Below are 26,386 nucleotides of genomic sequence, written 5' to 3'. Positions count from 1 at the left end.
CCTTAATAGAAAATGACTCAAGTAAAAGTGAAAATCACCCAGTAAAATACTACTTGAGTAAAAGTCTAAAAGTAGGCTATTTGGTTTTAAATATACTTAAGTATCATAAGTAAATGTAATTGCTAAAATAGGTCTACTTAAGTATCAAAAGTAAAAGTATAAATAATTTCAAATTCCTTATGTTAAGCAAACCAGACAGCACAATTTTCTTGGTTTTTACATTTATGGATAGCCAGGGGCCCACTCCAACACTTAGACATAATTTACAAACGAAGCATTTGTGTTTAGTGAGTCCGCCAGATCAGAGGCAGTAGAGATGACCAGGGATGTTATTTTGATAGTGGGAATTTGACAATTTTCCTGTCCTGCTAAGCATTCAAAATGTAAAAAGTACTTTTGGGTGTCAGGGAAAATATATGGAGTAAAAAGTACATCATTTTCTCTAGGAATGTATTGAAGTAAAAGTTGGCCAAAAGATATAGTAAAGTAAAGTACAGATACCCTAAAAAACGACTTAAGGAGTACTTAAAAGTATTTTCATATATATATATATATACATACATATATATATATATATATATATATATATATATAAGTATTTTCATACAGTATTTTCACATATATTCATATATGCCTATTTATGCGTGGAAATACTTGGGAACAGATTTCCTAAAGCAAAATCACCTTGAGCTAATTTCCTGGTGATTTTACAGTCTTTTATTTTCGGAACGAAAATAATTACAAAAATAAAATAACAAATGATTTTTTTGCTCAGAAAACTTAAAACAAAACCAAATAAAACCATCAGCGGGCCTCTGGTCGGGGAACCCTACTCTGTAGATAATGTGTGTTTCTTGCTTCTGGCCTGGCTTGACTTTGCATGCTGTCTCGCCATGCAATATAGGAGGTATTACGAGTATATCATATGGCAAAGTGTGTTTTGAATAGCCTACTGAATATGCAAAATTATGGGAATACAAATTATGGAAAGCAAACAACGAGGGGATTCTATAAACGCATATTCAAATTACCACATTGAATCGTTCAGCCAGTGCTCTATGGCCCAGACCTACGAAATCTTTATGCTAATCTTTTGAGATTGTTATTGAAAAAATACATTTTGTAGGATATGAACAGTAAGCAATTCAAATTCTGTAGGCCGAAGTGGTTATAAAGCCTACAATCTTTAATCGTTCAAAAAACGTTCCTACAAGGCTTGCAGGACTGATTTAATAGGCTACATCACATTGAATTGGACAATAGCCTACAAGATGTGACCAGATGAATTTGGAAGAGATACGCATGCAGTCTATTGTCATGTCAGCCCTGCGCTGCATTTTGTATTGTTTTTAGACAATTTATTGCACGGTTGCTTTGACAGAGGCAGCGGAGACTCCGTGACGTAACTGTTTGGAACCGTGCCCTCTCTCCCACGTACCGCCCTCGTCCGCCTTTGGTTCTGCGAAAGGAATTAACTTATGCTGCTTGGAATATCGGTCTGCCTTTTGGGATTATTGAACCTGAACAACGAGACTTCTTGAAGAGGGAAATATTGCGTTATTGTTCCTACCAATGTCTGAGGCAACTTCTCATGCTCTCCATTGGTAACGTAGTTCCTATGTATCCTTATCCTGGCGTTGAAATTAAGAAATTGAGAACTCAGTTGATGTCTTCCTGAGTCGATGAAAAAAGGTGGACATTTCATGGGAAGGACACATAGGCCTTATTCACTAATCATCCTAACTGCAGTGCCAGTGCGTCATCGAAGACACTTTTCTGATGGTCATGTCAGCGAGCACACGCAGGAATTAGGTGTGAAACATAACAGTCCAGACGCAGGTAACTTCAAATTGATATTTTGTAAAAACGTCCCTACATCATGGACGTCCTGAAATGTGTCTGGGGCATGTGTGCATCGAGGTTTTAATTACTTGGCAAATGGAATAGTTGGATAGGCCTACATTTCCATAACGCACGAAGAATTTCGCGTCCAATTATTTTCAAACGTTAACAGTATACCTACATGGGCTTAATCCACATGCTTTCGTTAGTCAACGATTTAAATCAACTTTCGATTCACGCATATTCATAATATGTCTAGGGGCCTACACATTCACAACAATAAGGTACAGCGAATCTAACCGAATCTTCTGTTGACGGTGTGACTAACATCTGACATTTTCTGATACTTCAAGGGAGTCATTCCTGTCGAAACGGGGCGTTCATCCGTGGGATGTTTGTCAGAGTCGACGTATTCCGTTGTTTAATCGCTCAATAGAGCATCATGTTTCTCATGCCACCACTTGGAGACTAAAGGGAGCCTACCCAAGATGTGTACTCACTGACTCTTTTGAATGAAAAGTAATCTAAGAAAAAGCCGTTCAGATGATTACAGGGCACTGGTAACTTTAGCGTTGTTTACCACATTAATTGTGTTACGCACACGCGTCGCAAAACAACGTTTGAGACCAAGTCCATTTTTTTTACAACTTTGGTATCCTCATGTAGGCCTAATGGTTTTTTAGATTGAATTTAACGAATTACATGTACCAATTTTCAGTGAACATGCACGTATCTGGAATCTACAAGGAGAGGAACTATTTTTCACATGTAGATCGTTCAAGAAATGAGAATGAATATGCTGCAATATCGTTATGCTTCTATCTAATTGTTAAGTGCATTTTCTGATTCAAAGATAAAAAGGCTAAATCTACGTGTTGAGGGCGAAGAGGAAGGTGTTCTGTTATGCAACAGGCATTACTTTACATCAGTCAGAGATGAAGGAAAAGTCCAAGAATGCAGCGAAGACGAGACGAGAGAAAGAAAATGGAGAATTTTATGAACTGGCGAAATTACTGCCTTTACCTTCGGCCATCACATCACAACTGGATAAGGCTTCAATCATTCGGCTGACAACCAGTTACCTGAAGATGAGAGCCGTGTTTCCAGATGGTGAGTTATGCTACCACTATCAGTTGAATGATTAATCATAATTATGTCTTCAAGAGAAGAGGAACATGTCAGTTCTCGAAACATAATATTGGTCTTTGTATTATGGTTTTAACAAATACCCATAAAACGGGTCAGGAAATATAACTAAATAAATGTTAATTTTGAGCGCAGCAGGACACTCATATGTCCAAAATATAATCACATTTTCGAAGTAATGTAGATTTCCATTTTCACTTCCCAAAGTTAATGTTCCCATATACAATTAGAGTTTTATTTCGAAAATTATTCTCCAGTAAAATACGTGCTATACAAATTATGAATATCAATATACAGGTGGGTAGTGACGGTGACCATGTGTGCGTAAAAGTGTGATTATAAGTGTCACCAACTTTCCCCTTTCCCACCTGGTCATGCAATTAATAAAATGACTTATTTTACAAGTTTGTTTGCATGATTTATGTTTTCACTCCTAAACACGAGGCTCTAGATTATGATTTATGTTTTCACTCCTAAACACGAGGCTCTAGATTATGATTTTTGTTTTCACTCCTAAACACGAGGCTCTAGATTATGATTTATGATAAATCATCCAATTATGGTCAATAAAACGAACACTTCGACAGGCTAAACCCCAGGAAAACAGCCCTCTTCCTCTCATAGAATTGGTCTGTCATCACTCATAAAGTCACAGAAACCTTAAAGACACGGACTAAGGGCCACCCGTTAGTTCTGGATTTGAGTAGTTCAGTTTATGACCATTTCACTAATAAAAAGTGTGATATCTTGTGGAATCAAATAAAGAAATACACTGTATAACAATATTACAAAACACTATAGGCTACACAACAAAACAGAATATGAATTATAAATTGGGACTAATAAATTATATAGATGAAGTAGGCAAATATCTGCTGGCTATTTCAAAAGTACAGACCATAGGCCTGTGTTTTAAATTGTAGATACATTTTAGTTTAGCACTTTGGTTATAGCATATATAATTAGATAGGGTTGTTTCACCTTAATTACATTCTTTCAAACGAAATATAACTTTTTAATTAGTTGTAGACAGTATCCTTGCCTCGGCTAAAATACAGTCTGCCATACATTTTTTGTTTTTATGTTCTCTTTTGACATCAGATGTAGCCTATTGAATATTGTCTGAGTCTCAATTTAATTCCCGACATCCTTGGACTGAGAGAGATGTGACCGCCGTCCAACGAGTCTATTTCAATGGCCACTCTCCCTCACATTTGTCAAATGAATGTGTAATCTTATTTTGCAAATAACTATTCTGGGAAATCAGAAACTTTGGCAGATTTCAATATTTATGATGCGCAAAAGTTCGTTAAATATAATAGGCCTATCACCTCATTCCAATTATGCATGTTTATCTCGTGTATTCCATGCGCAAAATGTGCAAATTGCACAAAGAATGTATTTTAGTTTGAGGTAGTTCTTTAAAAAAAAATTATAAATAATAAGAAAACACATTTCTGACATTTCCGCGCAGGTGAAACGTCTCTGTCGCTGCCACTTATCGTTATTTGGGACTAGACCCGGAAAAGGCCTGTCCTGCACATCACCTAATCCTTTAGCTGACGTCTAATCAAGACACAGGGAATCATAGGAAATGGATATTGATGGTGAAAGTATGAAAATATAACAGTAAAAAACGTGAGCTGTTAACTCTGAATGTTTGACCAAAACATTCTTGAAAAATATTTTGTTGTCAGTTAGACTACTTGGCTATTGCAATATTTTTTTCATATTTTCTCAGTTTTCTCAGTCAAATCAAAGCATTCAAATCAAATCAAAGTATACGTTTACATTGAGAAAATGTAGGGTGATGGTATGTTTTTCCGAGAAAACCCAGACTATGAAACAAGTGTAATTGGCTATTGATTTCACAGCATTTTACAAATTCCACCCTGCTACAAATGTATATGATGGACTAACCTGGCATGCTAATATTCAACTTTATCGCACATCATAGTCAATTTCAAATTAAAGTTGTATAATTTTAGATGACAGTTCTGAAATGTTACTAACACTTTATTTTAAAACATGGATCTGTAAAAACATTTCAGGGGTGATTTTGTCAAGTCACAATTTGCTGGCCTCATCTGCAAAGAGACATGTTGAGTATAAACACACAGATGTTATTTGCATGTCCCAGTATCTGATCAAAGCATATAATAGCCAAATGAAATCACAGCGAGGGAGAGTGACTGTAGGGAAAATGTATCTTGTTCTTAGTGACTGGTAACACAACAAAATGTGGAATAAGTCAAGGGGGTATGAATATTTTCTGAAGGCACTGTATACATTACAAGGCTCAATACTTCTCAAACTATTATGAGCAGCATCTCAAGGGATATCTGTCATGGTTGATGTACCCTTTAAGGCTGGCTGGTGTCCATCTTTTCTTTTGGCGTAGAAGGCATTGGGTCAATAGCTTAGTATGTGTGTCTCTGCATTATATGTGGCAGTGCCAAAGATGCCTGAATGGCCTTTTGCAGGCTGTGATCGCATTAGTAGTATAGTCCAAGTCAGACACAACCTATAGGCAGAGCTATGTGAGTCATAGACATAAACCCTTACCCTTGAAATTGCAGTATCCGATCAGACCAGGAAGAAAAACAATGTAAGGCTATATCTTGTGTCCCCTTCATAGTGTCCTCTTCTCCTGGAAGCAGCTCTAGGTAATGTATTCTAAGCCTGTTGTGTGTTTCCTCCACAGGGCTGGGGGAGGCCTGGGGCCAGCCGACCAGAATCAGCCCTCTGGACAACATGGCTAAGGAACTGGGCTCCCATCTACTGCAGGTGGGATATATTCAACACAGATATATAATACAATATACACAACACAATTACATGTATGTAACACAATAAATGCAGCATAATATACACTGAGTGTACAAAACATTAACAACACCTGCTCTTTCTATGACATAGACTGACCAGATGAATCCAGGGCAAAGCTATTATCCCTTATTGATGTCACTTGTTAAATCCACTTCAATCAGTGTAGATGAAGGGGAGGAGACAGGTTAAAGAAGGATTTTTAAGCCTTGAGACAATTGAGACATGGATTGTGTATGTGTGCCATTCATAGGGTGAATGGGCAAGACAAAAGATTTACGTGTCTTTGAAAAGGGTATGGTAGTAGGTGCCAGGCGCACCGGTTTGTGTCAAGAACTGCAAGGCTGCTGGGTTTTTCACAGTCAACAGTTTCCCGTGTGTATCAAGAATGGTCCACCACCCAAAGGACATCCAGCCAACTTGACACAACTGTGGGAAGCATTGGAGTCACTTTCGACACCTTGTAGAGTCCATGCCCCAACGAATTGAGGCTGTTCTGAGGGCAATAGGGAGGGGGGGGGGGGGGGGCAACTCAATATTAGGGAGGTGTTCCTAATGTTTGGTATACTCAGTATATATGCAACATACTGTAAATACAACACAATATTATCAATAAGATTATATGCAAGACAATAATTGCACTAGATAATATACAACACACATAAGTAAACAGAAATAGAAAACAAATCTATAACAGTAAATACTACACTGATTCAAGGTAAATGTATAGTGCAAAAATATACATCGTAAATATAGAACCCTGGAGCAGAGTGGTGCTTAGATGTGTATAACACTATTTTATGCATTTAGGAAAATTGTCAAGTTCTTAAGAGGAAATGTAGTTGATTATTTTGAGAAAATGCACTGTTTAAATGTTTTCATGTGTAGGCTTTGCCAAGAATTTGTAATAGATTTCATGTCATGATTAGAGCCAGATGTGATAGAAATTAGAATGAGTGTGTTTTTTAAAGACATTACAAAAGAGTAGACATAAAAGCCATTATTAATCAGACTCCCATATGCTGATTTATAACTATCACAATGCAATGTATAAAATCTACAATTCTAAGTGACCTTCTATGCATTTTTTTTAATGCAAATGGAACAGTGTATTTTCGGGTCTAACCCATGTTTCATTCCCCAGACTCTGGACGGCTTTGTATTCGTTGTCGCTTCAGATGGCAAAATCATGTACATCTCTGAGACAGCGTCAGTCCACCTTGGCCTATCCCAGGTAAGACATAGCTCTGCCTCCATCTTGGACCTGGGCGGCCATTGCGTATGCCACGAGCTGTCTGCCTCCCTCAACACAACCAAGGTCACCTAAGGGACATCTGCCTCCTGATATGCCTGTTTAAACATTGATTTGACAGTCAGTAAAACAGGCTGCAGAATGCTAAACTAAGGTTGCCTATGTTCACCTAACACAGATAAGTCAGAGGGCATGGACTGGTCACAGAATATGATCGGTGAGTCTATTCTAGGTGTTGTTGACTTCCTTTGTGTGTGGGCGCTGTTCATTTAAAAATATGGGACGTGCGAAAACGTCCAGCTATTCATGCTGTGAGTGTAGCATTGGTATAGGAAACAAAAAAAACAGTTGGTCAGCTCATGCTAATATTTAAGGTTAGCTTAGCTAGCTATTGCTTCTGACTTCTGTCTCTCTGGGGGGTATTTGCAGTTGGAACTTAAGCTAGCCAGGTTGAAGATGTTATTTTAGAATGGTCCTCCCTGCAGCCTTTCTAAATGGAGCAACGTCATCATCGACTTTGCTGGACATCCAAGATTATTTTGTGTTTTGCGTGTGTGTTAATGTGTGGTACATTGTGTGTTTGTGTGTGTCTGCATACATGTGTGTGTGTGTGTGTGTGTGTGTGTGTGTGTGTGTGTGTGTGTGTGTGTGTGTGTGTGTGTGTGTGTGTGTGTGTGTGTGTGTGTGTGTGTGTGTGTGTGTGTGTGTGTGTGTGTGTGTGTCAAATATTTGTTCTGTTTACCCTGCCTTAACTGAGGCCCATGCAGTTTGACTGAGGAGCAGTGTATCGTTGCTGGTTTGGCTTATATATTTCAGTAGGTCAGCCTATGGCTCTATTCTTTGGTGCCATCAATGATCAGAATGAAGTGTGATCATCACTCAGGAGTGGGCTTTGCTGCTTGACAAGCCCACTTCTTCAGAGTTGCTGTTCCCCCAGAGAGAGATACTGCCTATCTAACACGTGGTGACTGAAAATATCAAGCGAAATGTAGTCTGCGGCAGCCTCCCTCAAAACAAATGTTTATCGTTGAAGTCCTGTCTCTGATGCATATACTCTGGGTCTCTACTTCGAACATATGGTCGTTCTATATGGTTCACTTTCCAAAACGAGCGACAGAAAATATTTTTTGGGGTGCCCTAGACATGGTGAGCCAGACCAACGGTACTATTCTATGGAGCAGTTTTTTATAATGGGTGTGTCCACATAGATTTTTGCTTAGCTACTAATAGGGGCGTTCTGATTCTGAAAGTGGCCAGAACCTACAGTAGGTAACCGCTGTCATTCTAACACTGCACTCATGTGAAGTGATTGTGTACTGAGCTGTGGATAGCAAACAGAAATGCTGATGTCTTGAATATACCTCACCTGAGCAAGCATGGACAGACACACTGAAGGCTGTGCTCAGGAAGCATTCGAGAGAACAGGGGGGCTGAGCAACAGCAATAACTCAATCCTATAAAAACAACACCACCACCTACTCTAAATGTTCCACTCTTGCACGCAGCACTGATGCAAATGCTGCTAGTGCACACCTGTGTACACTGTGAAGCTTATTCAAATGGACCATCCGCTTTTATTGATATCTTGTGTGTGTGTGTGTGTGTGTGTGTGTGTGTGTGTGTGTGTGTGTGTGTGTGTGTGTGTGTGTGTGTGTGTGTGTGTGTGTCAGGTGGAGGTATAGTGGGCTAAGGTCCGTGTTGTTTTAAAATGAACTGCGAAAGAGACAACAGCGAATTCAGTGAAAGTCACTCATTACTTGAGTCTGTTGAGAATGTCTCTGCTTTTACTTTGAGGTTAACCCATCCTCCAGTGTAAAATCTAAAGGTCTGATTATTATCAGTAACCCACATATATTAACTTACATTGGTGCTTGAACACACATATTTCACTTGTTGCTCTCGCATGCTATTCCTTGTCACCGTTTCTACGACACCAAAAAGCATGCTCAGTCCAAATGCTCTCTCACTACAAAGCATGGATTAGTCCAGCCTAACTCCACACTGTTAAGAAACCAATTTGTTGTTGAAGTGGTGAGCAGTGACCCGCTCACTGAGTGACTCCACCCCAAAATTTGGGAGGTAAAATAGATCAAAGTGGGGCCTGGACAGTGTTCTGTGTTCTCATGCAAATGATTGCCTCTTTCATAAATTAACCCTTGTGTTTCCTGACATCATCCCCCTTTGAGGCAGAGCTGAAAGGGATGCAGAGATCGATTTCAGGGGCGGCAAGAGATCCCCCCCCCCCCCCCCCCCACTTCTACACACACACACACACACACACACACACACACACACACACACACGCACACGCTCACACACACGCTCACGCAGGCACACACACACTCACATACGCTCACACACACACACTCACATACGGTCACGCACGCACGCACGCACACATGCACGCACACACACGCGCACACACAGTCAGTCAGTGTCCCCCTACAATAGGCATTTCTCTGTGATGATGTAATCCCTTGTAATGACAGAGTATCATCCTGCTAAATGATCAAAAGACCTCAAAACACTATTCAGAAAGACTGTCTTCTTCACATAAGGCTAGAGATTACATGTCATTGAAGAAATTATATGTTGGTCTCTAATCTATATTGTCACTTGCCATTTTCTCTAGTCTCAGCCTGATGAAACTTGATGTGAAGTGACTGATTGATTTGTTTCTGTCAGGTGGAGCTGACGGGAAACAGTATTTTTGAGTATATCCACCCGTCAGATCATGATGAAATGACGGCTGTGCTCAGCGCCCATCAGCCCCTCCACCATCACTTCCTGCAAGGTGCCTAACATACTTGATTTATTCAATCTCTGTCTTTATATTCTTTCTCTCCCTCCCTTTTTTCTCTGTCAAATTTGTGTCTTTATTTGTTCTCTCTCACGCTTCCTCTCCCTCACCTTTTCTCACTCTCACTTATTTCTCTCCCTCTCTCTCCCAATCGACAGTCAGTTGATCACAATTTCCCCGCATGCTCAACTCTCTGTATGTTTGTAAGCAACAGTAATGCTACTTCATCGAGGTCTACCTCTTCTGTAAGAAGGAAGTCAGTCAGTGTGACATCATCATACAAATAGCTCAAATAGTTCATCTATGCAGCTGCTATAAGAACACATAATACTTCAACGTATAGCACCATGATACATAATACAAGGCAACACCCAGGCAGCCTCTCTGATGGGCAGGTTTTCATTAACATCCTCTAGGAGCAGCATCTTAAGCCTTATGTGATAACAGCACTCAACATGCAGTGGAGTACTGTTTTTGCATTTTCACATGTCAAATATCTTTTTCACATGTTGAGGTTATTACATTTAGAGTTCACATGTTAACACCACTTTTTCACATGTGAGAAGAAAACATGTTTTCACCTCACATGAATTGCAATTGCAGATGTGAAATTTGCGGTTTCACATGTTAAAAACATGTGGAATTGCAAGTTCACATGTTAAAATAAATCATGTGAAAATCACATTTTCAGTTTCACATGTAAGAAAACTCCACATGGTGGTGGTGAAATAAAACAATCTGTAATGCCATCCTGTAAAAAGATAACTTAGCCTACCTGAGAATAATAATTCAAGTGTGTTAAAAAATATATTTCTTATTTCTGAGCCATCCATTCGGAGTGTTACTGCTAGAGGCGCAAGCCTCTCTTCTTCATTTGAAAAGAAGCTTGCGCGCCGTGTCTCCTTATTTATCCTTTTTAACATGTTGAAATTTGCGCTGTTAAAGTTATTCATTTTACTGCACAATTTTGTTTTATCGCATTGTCTAAAATACATAATCTATAAAGCTAAAAATAAACAATGTGATGTCAAAACAAGTTGACTGAGGTCAATTGACCAGATTTTGCTAACTGTTACTTTGAACAAAATCTAAATGTACGTATTCATGTAATGCTTTTTGTATAAGGAAATCTTAAATTACAGCTCAATTTGAGTAAATTAGGAATTTGCAATTAATCGTGATCGCAGTAATAAACTCGATCACATTTTTAAAATAATTTGACAACCCTTATTGGCATTCAAATGCGAAAATGCACATGTGAAAGTGTAGCGGACATTAGTCAGTTATGGTTGATGAGGTAGCCCCACCTGCGACTCGTGGGAGGCCCGGGATCTAATCCCACCAGTTACAGAAGCACATGTGAAATGTATAATATCACATGAACTGTTGGGAAACCATATGTCTCGTGAAAAATCCATGTGAAACTACACACATGCGTCCAAAAACCACGAATCACGTGTCTTTTTTTCCTCGTGACATTTTTCATGTGTATTTGAAACAAAACACGTGTCTGAAAAGTCGTGAAAATCACATGTGTGTTCATGCCTGTACGAAAGCCACATTTTTCACCTAATCTTTTCATGTTTTTTTGTAAGGACACACGCACGCACGCGCGCGCACACACACACACACACACACACACACACACACACACACACACACACACACACACACACACACACACACACACACACACACACACACACACACACACACACACACACACACACACACACACTTGTGTTAACCACATCTGCTGCTTTATTTAACCAGGGTGAGTGTGTGACTGTGAAGAGTTTTTATTGTGTCTATGTGCTAATGGTCACTCTCCTCGGCTGTCTGTGTGTGTGTGTAACAGAGTACGAAATGGAGCGCTCTTTTTTCCTGAGGATGAAGTGTGTGTTGGCCAAGCGTAATGCAGGACTGACCTGTGGAGGATATAAGGTACATTTTTACATTTTGGTCATTTAGCAGACACCCTTATCCAGAGCAACTTACAGGAGCAATTAGGGTTAAGTGCCTTGCTCAAGGGCACATCGATAGATGTTTTACCTAGTCGGCTCTGTGATTCAAACCAGAAACCTTTTGGTTACTGGCATAACTCTCTTAACCGCCAGACTACCTGCCTTACTACAAGGGCCGCAACTTTGGTTTTAGAAGTGGGAGGGACATAAATATTATTATTATTATTATTTATTTTTTATCCACTCGGATAAACACTCGAAACAGCCTACCCGACCGCTCGGAGGCATCCACATGGTCCTAAAGCACACCGTTGCCTGGTTTTGTATCACATTCCAAAGATAAAACTGGGGTGGACAAAAATGCAATTTCAGAATGTGGGGGGGACATATCCCCCCGTCAAAAGCTCTGACGAAGCCCTTGAGGCCGATACGTAAAGCTTACTAAAGAGCAGTAATACTATCAAGAGCAGTGATACTATCAAGAGCAGTGATACTATCAAGAGCAGTGATACTATCAAGTGCAGTGATACTATCAAGAGCAGTGATACTATCAAGAGCAGTGATACTATCAAGAGCAGTGATACTATCAAGTGCAGGGATACTATCAAGAGCAGTGATACTATCAAGAGCAGTGATACTATCAAGTGCAGTGATACTATCAAGTGCAGTGATACTATCAAGAGCAGTGATACTATCAAGAGCAGTGATACTATCAAGAGCAGTGATACTATCAAGTGCAGTGATACTATCAAGAGCAGTGATACTATCAAGAGCAGTGATACTATCAAGTGCAGTGATACTATCAAGAGCAGTGATACTATCAAGAGCAGTGATACTATCAAGTGCAGTGATACTATCAAGAGCAGTGATACTATCAAGAGCAGTGATACTATCAAGTGCAGTGATACTATCAAGAGCAGTGATACTATCAAGAGCAGTGATACTATCAAGTGCAGTGATACTATCAAGAGCAGTGATACTATCAAGAGCAGTGATACTATCAAGTGCAGTGATACTATCAAGAGCAGTGTGCGGGTTTCTTAGTTTATCTCCCCCTGTCCCCAGTGAAAGTTGCACACTGCGTACTACTATAATGTAATGCAATATTTGAAATCACATTTCTTTGTTACTGTATGCCATGAGAATCTGTGTCTCTGGAAGTAGCAAACCTTTCATGAATAACAATATAAGATAGCTAATTCAAATTAAACACCTACACTTGCATACAAGTGAAATGCATACATTTTGAAGAGATTATTATTATATCAAAACAAATATTTCTTATATTTATAGATTTGTTTGTTTTGTTCTATTGAGTCTATAATGTTATTATAGTGTTATCACAGTGTTAACAGGTTATTTGAAACTGCATATTATTTGTCTGAGTCTCAGCAGCTGCAGCATTTCCACTCAAATCTTCGACGACAACCATCTCTCTCCTAAGACACTCCACAGTCGTTCCTCCACCATCCTCATCTTTAGATGCAACAGCTGTATTCTTGACTCCCTCCTTCTTCCCTCTCCCCATATAATATAAATCACCTAGCAGATTGCAATGGAGATCTGCTGTAAATTTACATTGGCAATAAACAAGCCATTTATGTTAAGTAGTAGAATAAATCATCCGTGTGAACTGGGCGAGTGCTATTGAATGACCGGGGCGAGGCCGGCTTTGGCATAGGTAAACAGGAAGTGATGAAGATAAATAGTCCCTTTAGCTTCTAGACACGTAGCTGTTTCAGGAAGGGGAGGGGTGGATGGGAGCGGTGGAGGGGGGGGGGGCACTTAGTGGGGTGTAAACTGAAGGTTGAACCTGCTCTTTCTTTTGCAGGGTGAGTGAGATAAGAATTCTGCATTACCAACAATGTTGTGTCTCAATTTATCTATCTCTCAGATCTACCTAAATTTGGACACAAAACCACATTCAGGACACATGTTAAGGCAAGGTGTAAAGACTCTGTCTAGCTATATCTATGTACATGCATGTATCTGTATCTATCTCTATATCACTGTGTATAGCCCCTCTCATCTCTGTGCTTCCCAGGTGATCCATTGCAGTGGCTATTTGAAGATCCGTCAGTACGTGATGGACATGGCGCTGTATGACACGTGTTATCAGATCGTGGGCCTGGTAGCGGTGGGCCACTCCCTGCCTCCCAGTGGAATCACAGAGATTAAGCTCCATAGCAATATGTTCATGTTCAGGGCTAGCCTGGACCTCAAGCTCATCTTCCTGGACTCCAGGTATGGAAGGAAAGGAGGGAGGGATGAAACAAACAAATGTACAATTAGACAAAAAAAGGAAATACAAAATAAAATACAAACACAACAAAGGATTTGAACATCATGATTGCGAATGTTTTACTTTTGACCACTGACCTTTGGTTCAAGGGTGGCTGAGTTGACAGGATACGAACCCCAGGACCTGATTGAGAAGACGCTGTACCACCACGTGCACGGCTGTGACGTATTCCATCTACGCTTCGCTCACCACCTCTGTGAGTCAGTCCCCCTCTGTGGCCACATTGAGACTCTTATTACTAAACAACCCACACTCTCTTTGAGAGGGTTAGGATTTCTATAAGTGGCAGCTATGGAGTTTCTCACAGAATATGCATGCAGGTTCAAGAGGAGAATAAAAATGATACAGTATTAATGAGTCACGCCTGTCAAAGGAACTCAGCCTTTTGCTGGCACTCTCTCCCAAGCATTCTGTTTGTATTCCATCGCTATGTGCACTTCTCTTTCTGTCTTTCAATCTTTTATTCAGGCACTGTCCAGTCTGTGATTTGATCTATCTCTCACCCCAATATTTCTCTCTCTCCCCCTCTCTCCTGCAGTGTTGGTGAAAGGGCAGGTCACCACTAAGTACTACCGTATGTTGTCCAAGCACGGGGGCTGGGTGTGGGTGCAGAGCTACGCCACCATCGTCCACAACAGCCGCTCATCCAGACCCCACTGCATCGTCAGCGTCAACTACGTTCTCACGTGAGTCAACACTTTCCCCTTTCACCTTTGACCTGAGTGGGGCTGTGACAGGTGAATCACTCCCTAAAACACTTCCATTTAATAGTCTTGGACATTTTGTGGCAAAAGGTCTGGGTTTGAAACACAGGCTAATTTGTAAGGTGATGCTCCCGGTTTGTCTGTGTATGTTACATAGTATGAAATGGAGCGCTCTTCTTTCCTGAGGATAAAGTATGTGTTGGCCAAGCGTAGTGCAGGGCTGACGTGTGGAGGATATAACATGTGTGTGATGCTAATCCAAGCTGTTCTGTGCTGTATGTATATGTCCCTCCACAGGGACGTAGAGTATAAAGACATGCAGCTGTCTCAGGAGCAGAGTCGAGCGGCCAAACCCATCTTAGCCTTTAAGAGTGGCCTGGCCTCCTCTCAGGACCTCCGCAAACAACTCAAAACCAAAGCAGTCAAGATCAAGAGCAAACTGAAAACAGCCCCCTACCCTCAGGTACTACAGACTACTGCTCCTCACACTGGGTTACTAATACAGTTCATATGCAGTGTAGTACACACTACATACTGTACCTGTACTTTCACGCGTACTAAGATATCAGGATGAATAGCTTTATCCAGCTTGGAAAAAAAGGAGACACTGCAAACTCCTCAACGCAATGACCTTTTGCGTTGTATTCACAATCAGTAACTTTCCTTTTGAAAATTCATGAAATATCCTCTTCATAGTTATCCCAAAAATATAACAAGTAGGACTTGATTCTTTGTCTTAGCTTGACAAATGAACTGTACACAACACTGTCTATGTTAAAAAATAACAACACCACCATAATCTGTTGTCTACTGTCTCCACCTCCAGCCCAACAGCACCTACCACCCAGACAAGCTGGACTGCTCCCCCCAGGGAGGAAGTTGGAAGGAGAGCACCCCCTACCCCCTGAACCCCTGTCACGGGCAGATCTCAGGCCCTTCTGGAGGCCCAGAGGCTGGAGAGGTACTGTGTAGTAGCAGCGCCCCCTATGGCCTCTCCTTCCCCTACCCCTATGGACACCTACCCCACACGGACTCCCAGAGGAGGTTGCGACACACCCAGGGTTCTTCCTCCGCCTCACCATCCCCGTCTTCCCCTGGCCTGGCCGCCCAGCAGCTGCTCAGCTCCCTGCAGGGTCGAGGGAGCGAGGGGCGGTGGAGCTGTGCCAACGCCAAAATCCACCATGGTACTAACCCTGCTCACACCCTGAGACCATTCGCTGCATCGTGCTCCATTACTACAGCCACCACAGCAGCATATTCAGGTATGGCTCTGGCTCAAAAGCATGGGGCTTCCAAATCAGAACTGAGGAACGCAGAGCTCTTTCTGCATGCTTTTGAATGCACTGCTAACTGATACGATCAGGTTTCCAGTAGCATTGCTATATTTTCAAAAAAAATGCTAGCACAGAAATTCTGGATGTTGCTAAATAACCATCTAACACATTTAGAAGCAGCTTGGAGGAAACAACACCTTAGGGAAGTTGAAAATAAGTTAAAACTTAGAAAAGGTGAACTGTCACTTTAAAGTGCTCTATCTTTTACGCCTTTTCCCTTTTTGTTCTCAGGTCAGACATGTTCATGAAAAACATGAAAAATCATTGCTGACTGTAGCATTGGGGAAACGCAGTGTATGCTGCACTGCTCACTTCCCTGCTCCTCTGATGTCACTGTTAAACCCTAATCATTCTCAAGATAGCGTTTTAGCTCAGTTTCACTGTAGCATTTTAGTCTGAATCTCACCGTAGAGTTTAATTTCTCCACGGCAGGCCCCGCGGCGAGCAGGAGATACCCCCCCTGCGAGCCCCTTCATGATGGCTTCTCCAGCTGCTCAACCCCGCGCCCTAACAGCAGGTTCAAGGAAGAGCCCTATGAGCATCACACGCTTGGCCAGAGCAAGACCACAGAGGACCGCCTGCACTCCCAGTCACAGGCTACTAAAGAGGACAGCAAGCTGCCGTTCAGTCGAGACTACCTCCACAAGGCCTCCGAGGGGAGTGGTTGTGTAGGAGGGGAGAAGCCGGTGTCCTGTCCCCTGTTGAGTAGCTCTGTGCTGGGGAAGGTGAGCTGCGAGCAGTCCCGGTCCTTCCATGGCCTGGGCCAACCCTTCCCCATGCAGGTGGTCCTGGAGCAGCGCAGGAGGCTGTGTATGATGGAATCCCCCTACAGCCACAGTGCCACCGGCCCCCTGGAGCACACGGACAGCAATGGGGAGCGGGGGAGCCCCAAGTTGCTGGATCCTGAGGCGGGGGAGGAGGAAAGGAGGATGTGGATGGGGGTTGGAGTTGGGATGGGAGTTGCGGTAGGCCTTCCGACCCAGGCTCCGTACGTGTCTTTGAACCTCCACCACGTCTTGGCCAAACACAGCTCCTTCCAGGCCCCGCCCTATGCTGCCCTCGGCCACTTGACAGACAGCTACGGTTACCGTGGTGACGAAATGGGTTCTTACGACTACAAGAGCCAAAGCCCCGCCTCCAGCTCCTCCCCTGAGATCCACAGGGAGATCCCTCATTACATCGGCACGTCCGTCATCATCACCAACGAGAGGTGACACAGCTCGGGGGTCGAAGGACAAGGAGGGACAGACACCCTGAGACTTCAGCCTTTTTGGTCAGAAACACAGACAATGACCAGAAGCTGTATCAGTGACTATGTAACTGTGTCAGCCAGAAGTCGAGTCACTTTCTGGGGACCCTGTCTGGTTAAGACCACATGGCTCTCCATTTCTGTTTTTCAGATGTTTTTTACGCAAATAAACCAACGTCAGACTCCTCTAAGGAGCCAGTAATTTCAGGTTTCTTGATTATATTATATTTTTGCATACTGTTTATCCAATAGCATAAATGCATTGTCACATTCTAGTTCAAAGCCATTTTATTGACAAAATCTCAAGGACCTTTGAGCCATGATACAGTACATAATTTGAGGTACAAATTGCCTGTGAAGAATACACCCCTCTAATGTTGTAACTCAGAAGCACCAATCATAACTGACCTGAACAAGAAGATACTATAAAATGGTCTAAAAAAGCAGCATTTAGATTGAATGTAGAATGATTTCAACCCAATTTGCAAGCTAGTTTAAGTGCAAACGGTTTCCAATGCACTTCTTTTTTTGTGACAGCGACATTAAAAAGGGCATAAGATATGCCAGCACAAAATAATAAATGCTGTCACTCCCTACCTTGTATATTGAATGGAAAAATGACAGACGCAAAAGTATTGAACGTGGACACTTTCTTGCAAACATGAATTAAGTTAAATATTGTTCACCCTCTTTTGAAGTTAACATGAATTAATTTGGTCAATTATATCAATGGCAGAGATCGGAAACACAATGTGTATATTTATTATTGTGCAACACATAGCAGCTTGCTTATTTATGAAGAAAACCAGGATCTAACATGTATAATGAGAAAAATGTCAACTGCATTGGGGAAAATGAAATGAAATAAAACACGGTAGTTTGCTTTAATTCTGAATGAACAATTCAAATGAAATGTCCTGCCAGACAGTCGTTGTCCGTTTCTATTTTCAGCTCTTCTTTATTCTTCAGAATGCATAGTGGATATCATCTGGTTATTGAAGAGGTCTGGACATTGCTGTGATATCAAGCACATGTAAATGTCAGAATAACAAACACTTTTATATAATAGGTACATATAACCTTACTTTCTTCTATGATGTCATCTTGAAATACACCTTTATGTCCTGCCTGTATCCCATCAACCTGGTCAAATGGGCCCTCCAAATGTCTGTATGTGGGAGTGTGTTCTACCAATGACTACAAGAATCTGTCTATCCACCATACACCTCTCCAAATTTCCCTTAGGACCACTGCACCCTCAAATGTTTTACAGCGTTGAGCAAATTTCAGGTCTACTGAGCACAAAACTTGAACGTTTGGGAAATTCTGTGCAACTTCCAGCGCACATTTACTGTGAACACTGAGGCTGTACCCACTTTAACTTCCAGTTTTAACAGTGGCCAAGTAGGCTACTGTGGCTATTTGATCATAATGTAGGTCTACCAGAGTCGCATACCATCAAAAACAATGGAGAAAAGCCTTCTCATAACATTTTAACATCATTGAGCCTACAGTAGCAGCCAATGTGTGGTGTTCACTGAATGCTATAAAAACAAAGAGTCACACACTCTATTTATAAACTCCCCGTCATTTATTGTGTAAACCACCAACGTTTCGGTATCACTGACTTCTTCAGGGTGATCAATTTATGCCTACATTCCATGAGACTTTTGAAAAGAAAAACATGCAGGGCTTGACATTAACCTGTTTATCCATTTGTCCTTCATAGGAGGTGACTGTTGTGTTGTTTGATGCAAGAAACCACTTCACAAAATAAAATGCATTATTATTCCCATACCATTATTACACAGAGTCAGACAAAATTATGCTACCCTCTGTCTATTGGCTACAGTACTTAGCTTATTCAAGCCTGTCTAAAAATACACCACTGCGCCATTACGACAAAATTTTTTTTTTACCTGACTCCCTTTTCAGAAATGTACACGTTTCGTGCTCTTGTAGGAAGCAATCACTCCCCTATTGCTGACTAAAATGATCTATAACGGGGCTAATAACTCTAACTAACTAGCGAAGGATATGAACAAAATGTGCACACATGGCTACATACAATACTCGCTTTGATCTCAAAACAAGCCCATTACTACTCACGACTGCTCATGCTGTAAACACAGTCCAGTTCAAAGTAAATGGCACAGATCCATATATGGCAATGGTCTATTTGTATGTAGGCCTACTGCAGCTCTGATTGTTTATGCCACACTGGTCTGTGTGGAGTACGGGCTGAGTTGTGCGTGTCAATGCAATAGAATCCTACGCCGATGCTTTATACCTACAACAAAATATCTTGCATAATTCGTTTTGTTTCAGTATGGTGCATTGAAAGTGGCTAACATTGCGTTGATTCGATCACAATTGCCACAGTAAAGGGAAACGTTGATAGTGTTAACAGGGAAAGAACAGTGGTCACCAACCTTTGAGTCAAGATCACTTTCTGAGTCAAAATGCAAGCCGAGATCTACCACTCAGATTTGTTTTTTTACATTATTTAAACTTAAGCCTATGCAACGTTAACCAATTAAAAACAGTACTGTAGCAATGAGGTTTGTGTGGTAAGCCATAGGTCCAATACATCACCGGATATTGACTTTGCTTGAATTGCCCTGCCGATGCATTGTTGTTAGGGTCATTTTTTAAAGTTATATTTCCCAACTTGAGGTAGGCTATATGATCACACCGGTAATAGATCCGTTGATTGTATTACTTTTACTGGTATGATGGTGCCTGCATCTGATGGTCAGTCTCAGCAGAGGGAGAGAGCAGCAGACTGAGGGTCCACCTCTCAACATCCCTCCGCTCTCCCTTTCCTCCACTGACACTGACCAAATAAATAATAAAAACAACAACGCAAGCCTATAGATACACTTTCCTAATCATTCATTACTACTGCAGTGCTTGTTGTAGCACTGAGTGGAAATAGGAAGAATGCACATTTTATGGCTTATAAAAGTGTTGAACACAAAGTGTTGACAGTGCTGAGTAAGAATTTAAACATGAACTCAAATCATAAAAACAGCAGCTCTTTGCTATATTTTTTGACAGTCTCTTTGTATTCATTTGAAACATTTTGAAATCTCACATTATCCACTTTGCTGTAGCTTTAAATTATGCCTGCTACATTACTGCAGACACGATAAACTGAGCCACCCGATTGGCAAGCTGTAGGCCTACAGTACACTTGATTTGCTCTCTGGGCCTGCCAGTAGGGCAGAGTTTGTACCTTCAGACACATGAAATGGTTCAAAATGGCAACAGTTCACCTACCCGGCGCGCAGGGCAGCTGAATCAGGTGCACCTACCGCCAACAGCCGAGAGGAATAAGAAAAATTGTAACAAGGTTTTATCGTTTGGTTTTTACAGAAATGTTTGGCGATCAACTAGTTGATTGCAATGGACCGGTTGGTGACCACTGCGCCATAAAGTTGAGTGAAGTTCCATCTTGTTCTTCTCTGTGAGCTGATATTTATTTTGCATGGCAGTCCCAGGGGAGCTGCGCGGCGCTCTCGGGGCTACTGCATGCAGCTCAGAGGGAACTTTGCTTAGGACACAGCCAGGGAGCTATTTGGACAAGCCACAGTCACACAGCCAGAGGTCCACATCTACACAGTCTGACATTCAAACACACATCAGCAGAAGCTCTGAAAAACTGAATAATAATAGGCACTTACATGCAACAACAAAAATATTATTCTCATATTAGTGTTACGTACACTGAGCGTACAAAACATTAGGAACACCTATTGAGTTGCACCACCTTTTGCCCTCAGAACAGCCTCAATTCATTGTGTTACATTCCTCAGCAAGAAAACCCAAATATTGTCGCTCAAACAGAAGGGGGAACTAACAGAGTCCCTGACCAACAACCAAAATGAAGCAGGTGGGGTTTTAGGAGGGGTTCTGAAAGACACTCATTGGGGTGTCCACTAAAAGTTGACTTACAACAACTGGAACCTAAAAGACACCCACCATAAGCGCCCACTAAGTTCACCCAAGAAGAGGCAAACAAAAGAAAAATCCACACCAAACTTAAAGACGAGAAGCAAACCAAAAAGGTGGAGCAAAACTAAATCTGGGAAATCAGATAAAGGATTGTTTTTCTAGATATCCAAATAGGGAACGGCAACTAAAGGTGTTAACTCTTCGCATCTATCAACACAACTGGAGCACTGGGCCAGCCAGTCTTAAATAGCACCTGGGCCAGCACAGGTGAAGCACCTTCCCATTAACGAGATGGCAACCAGCACAGGTGCAATACATACTAACTAACGAGGTGACACCAATCGGTGCGCCCTACGTGCTAACGAGCTATACAAACTAAAGTCCAACCTCAAAACATAAATGGAAAAAAATAAACCTGTAACAGACTCTACAAGGTGTCAAGCGTTCCACAGGGATGCTCATGTTGACTCAAGTTTGCTGGATGTCCTTTGGATGGTGGACCATTCCTGATACACACGGGAGGGAAACTGTTGTATGTGAAAAACCCAGCAGCCTTGCAGTTCTTGACACACTCAAACCGGTGCGCCTGGCACCTACTACCATACCCTGTTCAAAGGCACTTCAAACTTTTGTCTTGCCCATTCACCTTCTGAATGGCACACATACACAACCCATGTCTCAATTGTCTCAAGGCTTAAAAATCCTTCTTTAACATGTCTCCTCCCCTTCATCTACACTGATTTGAAGTGGATTTAACAAGTGACAACGATAAGGGATCATAGCTTTCACCTGGTCAGTCTATGTCATGCAAAGAGCAGGTGTTCCTAATGTTTTGCAAAATCAGTGTCTATCAATTATGCTCCCAGCTATTTCTAAAGCAACCTAAAATAACCATTGTGTCATTTGTGCTTCATGGAAAAAGATGAGAAAAAGTAACACACAAAAAACAACATTACAAGTAACCACTGGGTATTTTCATGATTCAAAGAGAGATTCAAATATTGAAATACAACAATACACCTTTCAGTAGTATTCAAAGCTCCTTCAGTGTATGTACATTCAGTATGTCCACTCTATATGCTTTTTTCACTGCTAGTCTTTGTTCAGGTTTCATCACGATGGGATATGAATAGTCAGTCAACCATTCTGTATCTAACCAGTACACATGGCAGAACGCTTGTATTAAAAACTTCAGCAGACCAGCAGAAAATCCTTCATTCCATCTTTCGTTCTGTTTTTCTATAACTTACAGAATACAGAATTAGCGTAAAAAGACACCAAGGATTACTATCTTATTACCCTTTAAAACGGAGTGTTGTTTTTCTTGAAGAAAAGCTCTGATATTTGAAGGTGAGCTAAAGGGCTCTGCTGTGTCCCTGGGGAGGCTCGATTGAGATTTGATATTATGCAGCCAATATTAAACAGGATATATCAAATTTGACCCTTGAGACCTGCCACTGAAATTGTTTAATAGGATATTGAGGAGGCGCTATTTATGGATCCAGAGGTAAGCTATTTACTTAATGAACTTTAGACTTGAGAAACTCAGGATTGTCTTTATAGTGGATACTACAGTGTACATGCATGCACACGTCATCAGCTACATCAGCACAGTGCAGCTAAGACCTAACTCTCCATTGATCAAAATCGCTACATTGGAATCCAGTTGTTTTCATCAGCATTCAGAGGACTACGTTGATTCCTCAATAAGTAACACAGTATTCATACAACCAGGCACTGTCAATACCTCAATGTTGCCATTGAATACCCACTCTGTTAGCCTACATAATCTTTGATGAAACCATATTGGGTATATTTCCTAAAACCTGAGAAGGGGGAATGAGCTTGTAATGAGGTGAGGGCTGTGTCCAGTTTGTGGAGCTTGCATGCATATTTTCACCTAATCTAGCAGAGATGAGCCCAAGGCCTGAGGTGCTGAAGACAAATGAAGTGTCATTTAGGACCATTGGAATAAGCCCAACACAGTTGAAGAGCCCCCCCCCCCCCCCCTCCCTACCCATTCCCTCTCCCTACTGGCCACCTGCACCAAAGGGCTCTCCCACACCTCATCACTCCCCCACCGGGAGGAGGAGGAAATCAGCTTCCCCCTCCCTCTCCCACTCCACAGCCACTGCTGGGCAAAGCTGGACTCAATCAACAGTGTTTTTCTCTTTAGTACAGCTCAAGGGGCATGGAGAAGGGAAAGGGAGAGCAAAGAGAGCAATAGGAACCCTCCTTCCTTTCGTTTGAGAGGCCCCTTTTTGTTGTCCAACGACAGGCCTTAAGATGGGAGACTGCGTTGTTGCAAACAGCATTATTTTCAAGCGGGCTTGAAAGCCAATTCCGCTCTAGGGGTATTCATTAATGTGTCTACACCCTCATACCCATGCAAAGTTATCAGAAAAATGATAAATCCCAGTCTAAGTCCAGTACATCTATTTATTTCAGTATGGTGTTTGAATAATACTGTAGCTCTTATTGGAATGACAAGTTATATCATTGACACTTCAAAGGTTACCAAATAACTTTTAAGTGCAACCAGTATTCCTTTTGTCACATAATTACATAGTTATAGAGTGCTGATGTTTTACATCAATTGTGTGTGTTATCAAATATACAGATCACCTCTTTATCTTACAAATATGTATCTTGTCAGACATTGAGTATCGATTATAGTTTCTGAAACTTAAAGGAAGCCTGTCCTAAAGAGCAAAAAAAATCTCTATCTAACCTCCAAAACATCAAACGTAAGACTTAAAGTAAATATGAACTTATAGTTCTCAAATTGATGAAGTTCTATGATAACACAAGTTAATACATGACTCAGTGCAACAGACTTTGTTTAGCCTGTAGCTCAGTAGAAACCAATGCTTAACAGTCCAGCAGTTGGGATAGGAGTCAGCCTTCGGCAGTCTATCACAATGTGTTTGCACTTAGTGAATGCATTTGCATCTAAGTGTGACCTCCCATGTCAATAGCATCATAACGTCTTTACGCAAATCAGATTTGGTACATTTCCAAGCGACACGTTAAAGACGTGTTTTAACATGTTAATAGCCCTCACGTCAACACCTCTGGAAAGAAATACTGTTGTCGACAGCTAGCACCTTCTCAATAGTCTTTGAGTGTTGTAACTAAAGATATTACATGGAGTAATACATTACAAAAGGAAATAATCAGTGTTGACAATTTGATTTTACAACCTTTGAACAAGATAACTGTTAAATAATACTTAAATCATGCTATTGTATAGCATAATATAAGTGAATTTGGTGAATAACACATTTTGTATTCTTCATAAACGACTGTATTTTAGAAATCCTGTAGCTGCCAATTATAATTTGATAGTGTAATATGAACGACTCAAGTAATTCCACTACCACCACACTACACTAAACAGGCCAACTTCAGATTGACTTAAATAAAGCTTCCTAAATACTATGGGATGGTATAAAAAAAGAATTCAGTTGCTTTAGGCTCCAAATAAGCTTCAGCCAATCTATCAAGTAAAATAAGAGAAAATGTGTATTTTTACTTGCAGATAAGTCATTGATAGAGTAAATTACTTATTCTATCAAGTAAAAAACAATAAAAAAATTTAAGTAGTAATTTTACCTAGCAGGTTAGTTGTGTGAGATCCTCTCACAAACAGTGTATCTCCGACTCAAGCTACGAAGGAGCTGGCTAATCTTCTTTCATGATGTCACTGGCTAAAATGCTCTTCAGGCAACCAGGTGGGCATACTCCATAGGGGTCCTTACAGGGTCCTCAGCATGTCGAAGGAGTTGCCATTAGGCTGTACGGAGACCAAACCCTGCTCCTCAGAGCGCACCTACAGGAAGCCTTTGTCGTCGAGGCCCACCACGTCGGCATGGGGGCCGTCCTCGCTCCACAGACACACCTGGGTCCCACTGAGACAGGGCAGAGGGCACATCAAGGTCAATGTAGTGTAAACGCAACCCCATGTTTACATGTGGACATGTTACGTTACGTCTGGAGATTAGGAGATGTTTATTGTTTTGACTGTGGCGAGATGTGGGATTAATTTCCTCTAGAATGCCAATTAATATCATGATCAGCAGCTGCAGATTTTACAGATAGCATGCAGAGTACCGGTGCATTCTCGTTCTCTTTTAGCAGAATTGCTCTGTTGCACAATGCCCTCAAATAAATATCAGGATCAATGAAAATGTTTATTTTATGTGAAAAATTCATGAAACCAAACCCACTGAGGAGGAGTGGAGTGTACCACAGATTACAGTAGGGGTGTTGCAGCTTGTTTACCTGTGCACCCATCTCTTGTAGTAGAGGGGCAGGACGGCCTCTGACCCCTCTCCTGGAAGGCAGAGATGAGCTGCTCCAGGGAGGTGAGGGTGCGACCTATGAGCTGTGCTGAGCTCAGGGCCTCCATGCTGGTGCCACGCTCTCGGTTGTGCTGCATCACCAGGTTGTTGATACAGTTGATACAGTTGCTCACATTGAAGCCACAGCCTGGAGAAGGAGATTGTTTAAAGACATTCATTAAGAACACACTCTTCACCAAGAGTAATATAAATGACTTTTTATCCAAGCCCCGGCATAAACATCAACATAATCTAGCCTTAAATCCATGTTATGAGTTAAGGCTAGACTAGATCATCCATTACCGTGCACTGGCATTAACATAAATATAAGAGGATTCTGACCAATGAGGAGATGGAAGGTTGGTCCCATGACTGTTAATGTCACCAGCACTCTTCCAAGCTTCATCAGGTTACTGTAGTAAATGTCATTAGGCCACTTCACTCCGCGGTCAATGTCCTAGAAAGAGACCAAAACTGAATATGAGATACACAAACATGTATGACAAATAAGTGGCACTCAGAGGTACAATACATTACTAGTATATACTGTACAGGTACATAAGTACAAGTATTATGATACAGTATCCACTTAAAAGACATCACTTGTAAGACATGATGCTACACATACAAACAGCAGATCTAATACTACAAGCTAAATCAGAGATAG

General features: G+C 41.3%; 1 protein-coding gene and 1 pseudogene across 2 annotated transcripts; one reads left to right on the top strand and one right to left on the bottom strand.

Moving 5' to 3' along the window:
• The first annotated feature begins 1,475 nt into the window (after positions 1-1,475).
• Positions 1,476-18,385, top strand: LOC139537537 (single-minded homolog 2-like). Of its 2 annotated transcripts, XM_071338975.1 has the most exons (12): positions 1,476-1,839; positions 2,696-2,952; positions 5,693-5,775; positions 6,959-7,048; positions 9,752-9,860; positions 11,725-11,810; positions 13,875-14,074; positions 14,222-14,328; positions 14,671-14,818; positions 15,134-15,299; positions 15,663-16,098; positions 16,603-18,385. In XM_071338975.1, exons 2-12 carry the CDS (start codon positions 2,778-2,780, stop codon positions 17,382-17,384), a joined length of 2,382 nt encoding a protein of 793 aa, XP_071195076.1. In that variant the 5' UTR covers positions 1,476-1,839; positions 2,696-2,777; the 3' UTR covers positions 17,385-18,385. The 2 variants fall into 2 exon arrangements, with proteins under 2 accessions (XP_071195076.1, XP_071195075.1); XM_071338974.1 differs by having other exon boundaries at positions 1,476-2,952.
• A 6,748-nt stretch (positions 18,386-25,133) lies between these two features.
• The window catches only part of LOC139536725 (biotin--protein ligase-like), a 36,058-nt pseudogene continuing 34,805 nt past the window's right edge, over positions 25,134-26,386 (bottom strand).

The sequence above is a fragment of the Salvelinus alpinus genome, chromosome 13 (assembly GCF_045679555.1).
Source record: "Salvelinus alpinus chromosome 13, SLU_Salpinus.1, whole genome shotgun sequence".
Taxonomy (NCBI): Eukaryota; Metazoa; Chordata; class Actinopteri; order Salmoniformes; family Salmonidae; genus Salvelinus; species Salvelinus alpinus.
The sequence above is the reverse complement of the archived record's forward strand: the minus strand, read 5'-3'. Positions and strand labels throughout refer to the sequence as shown.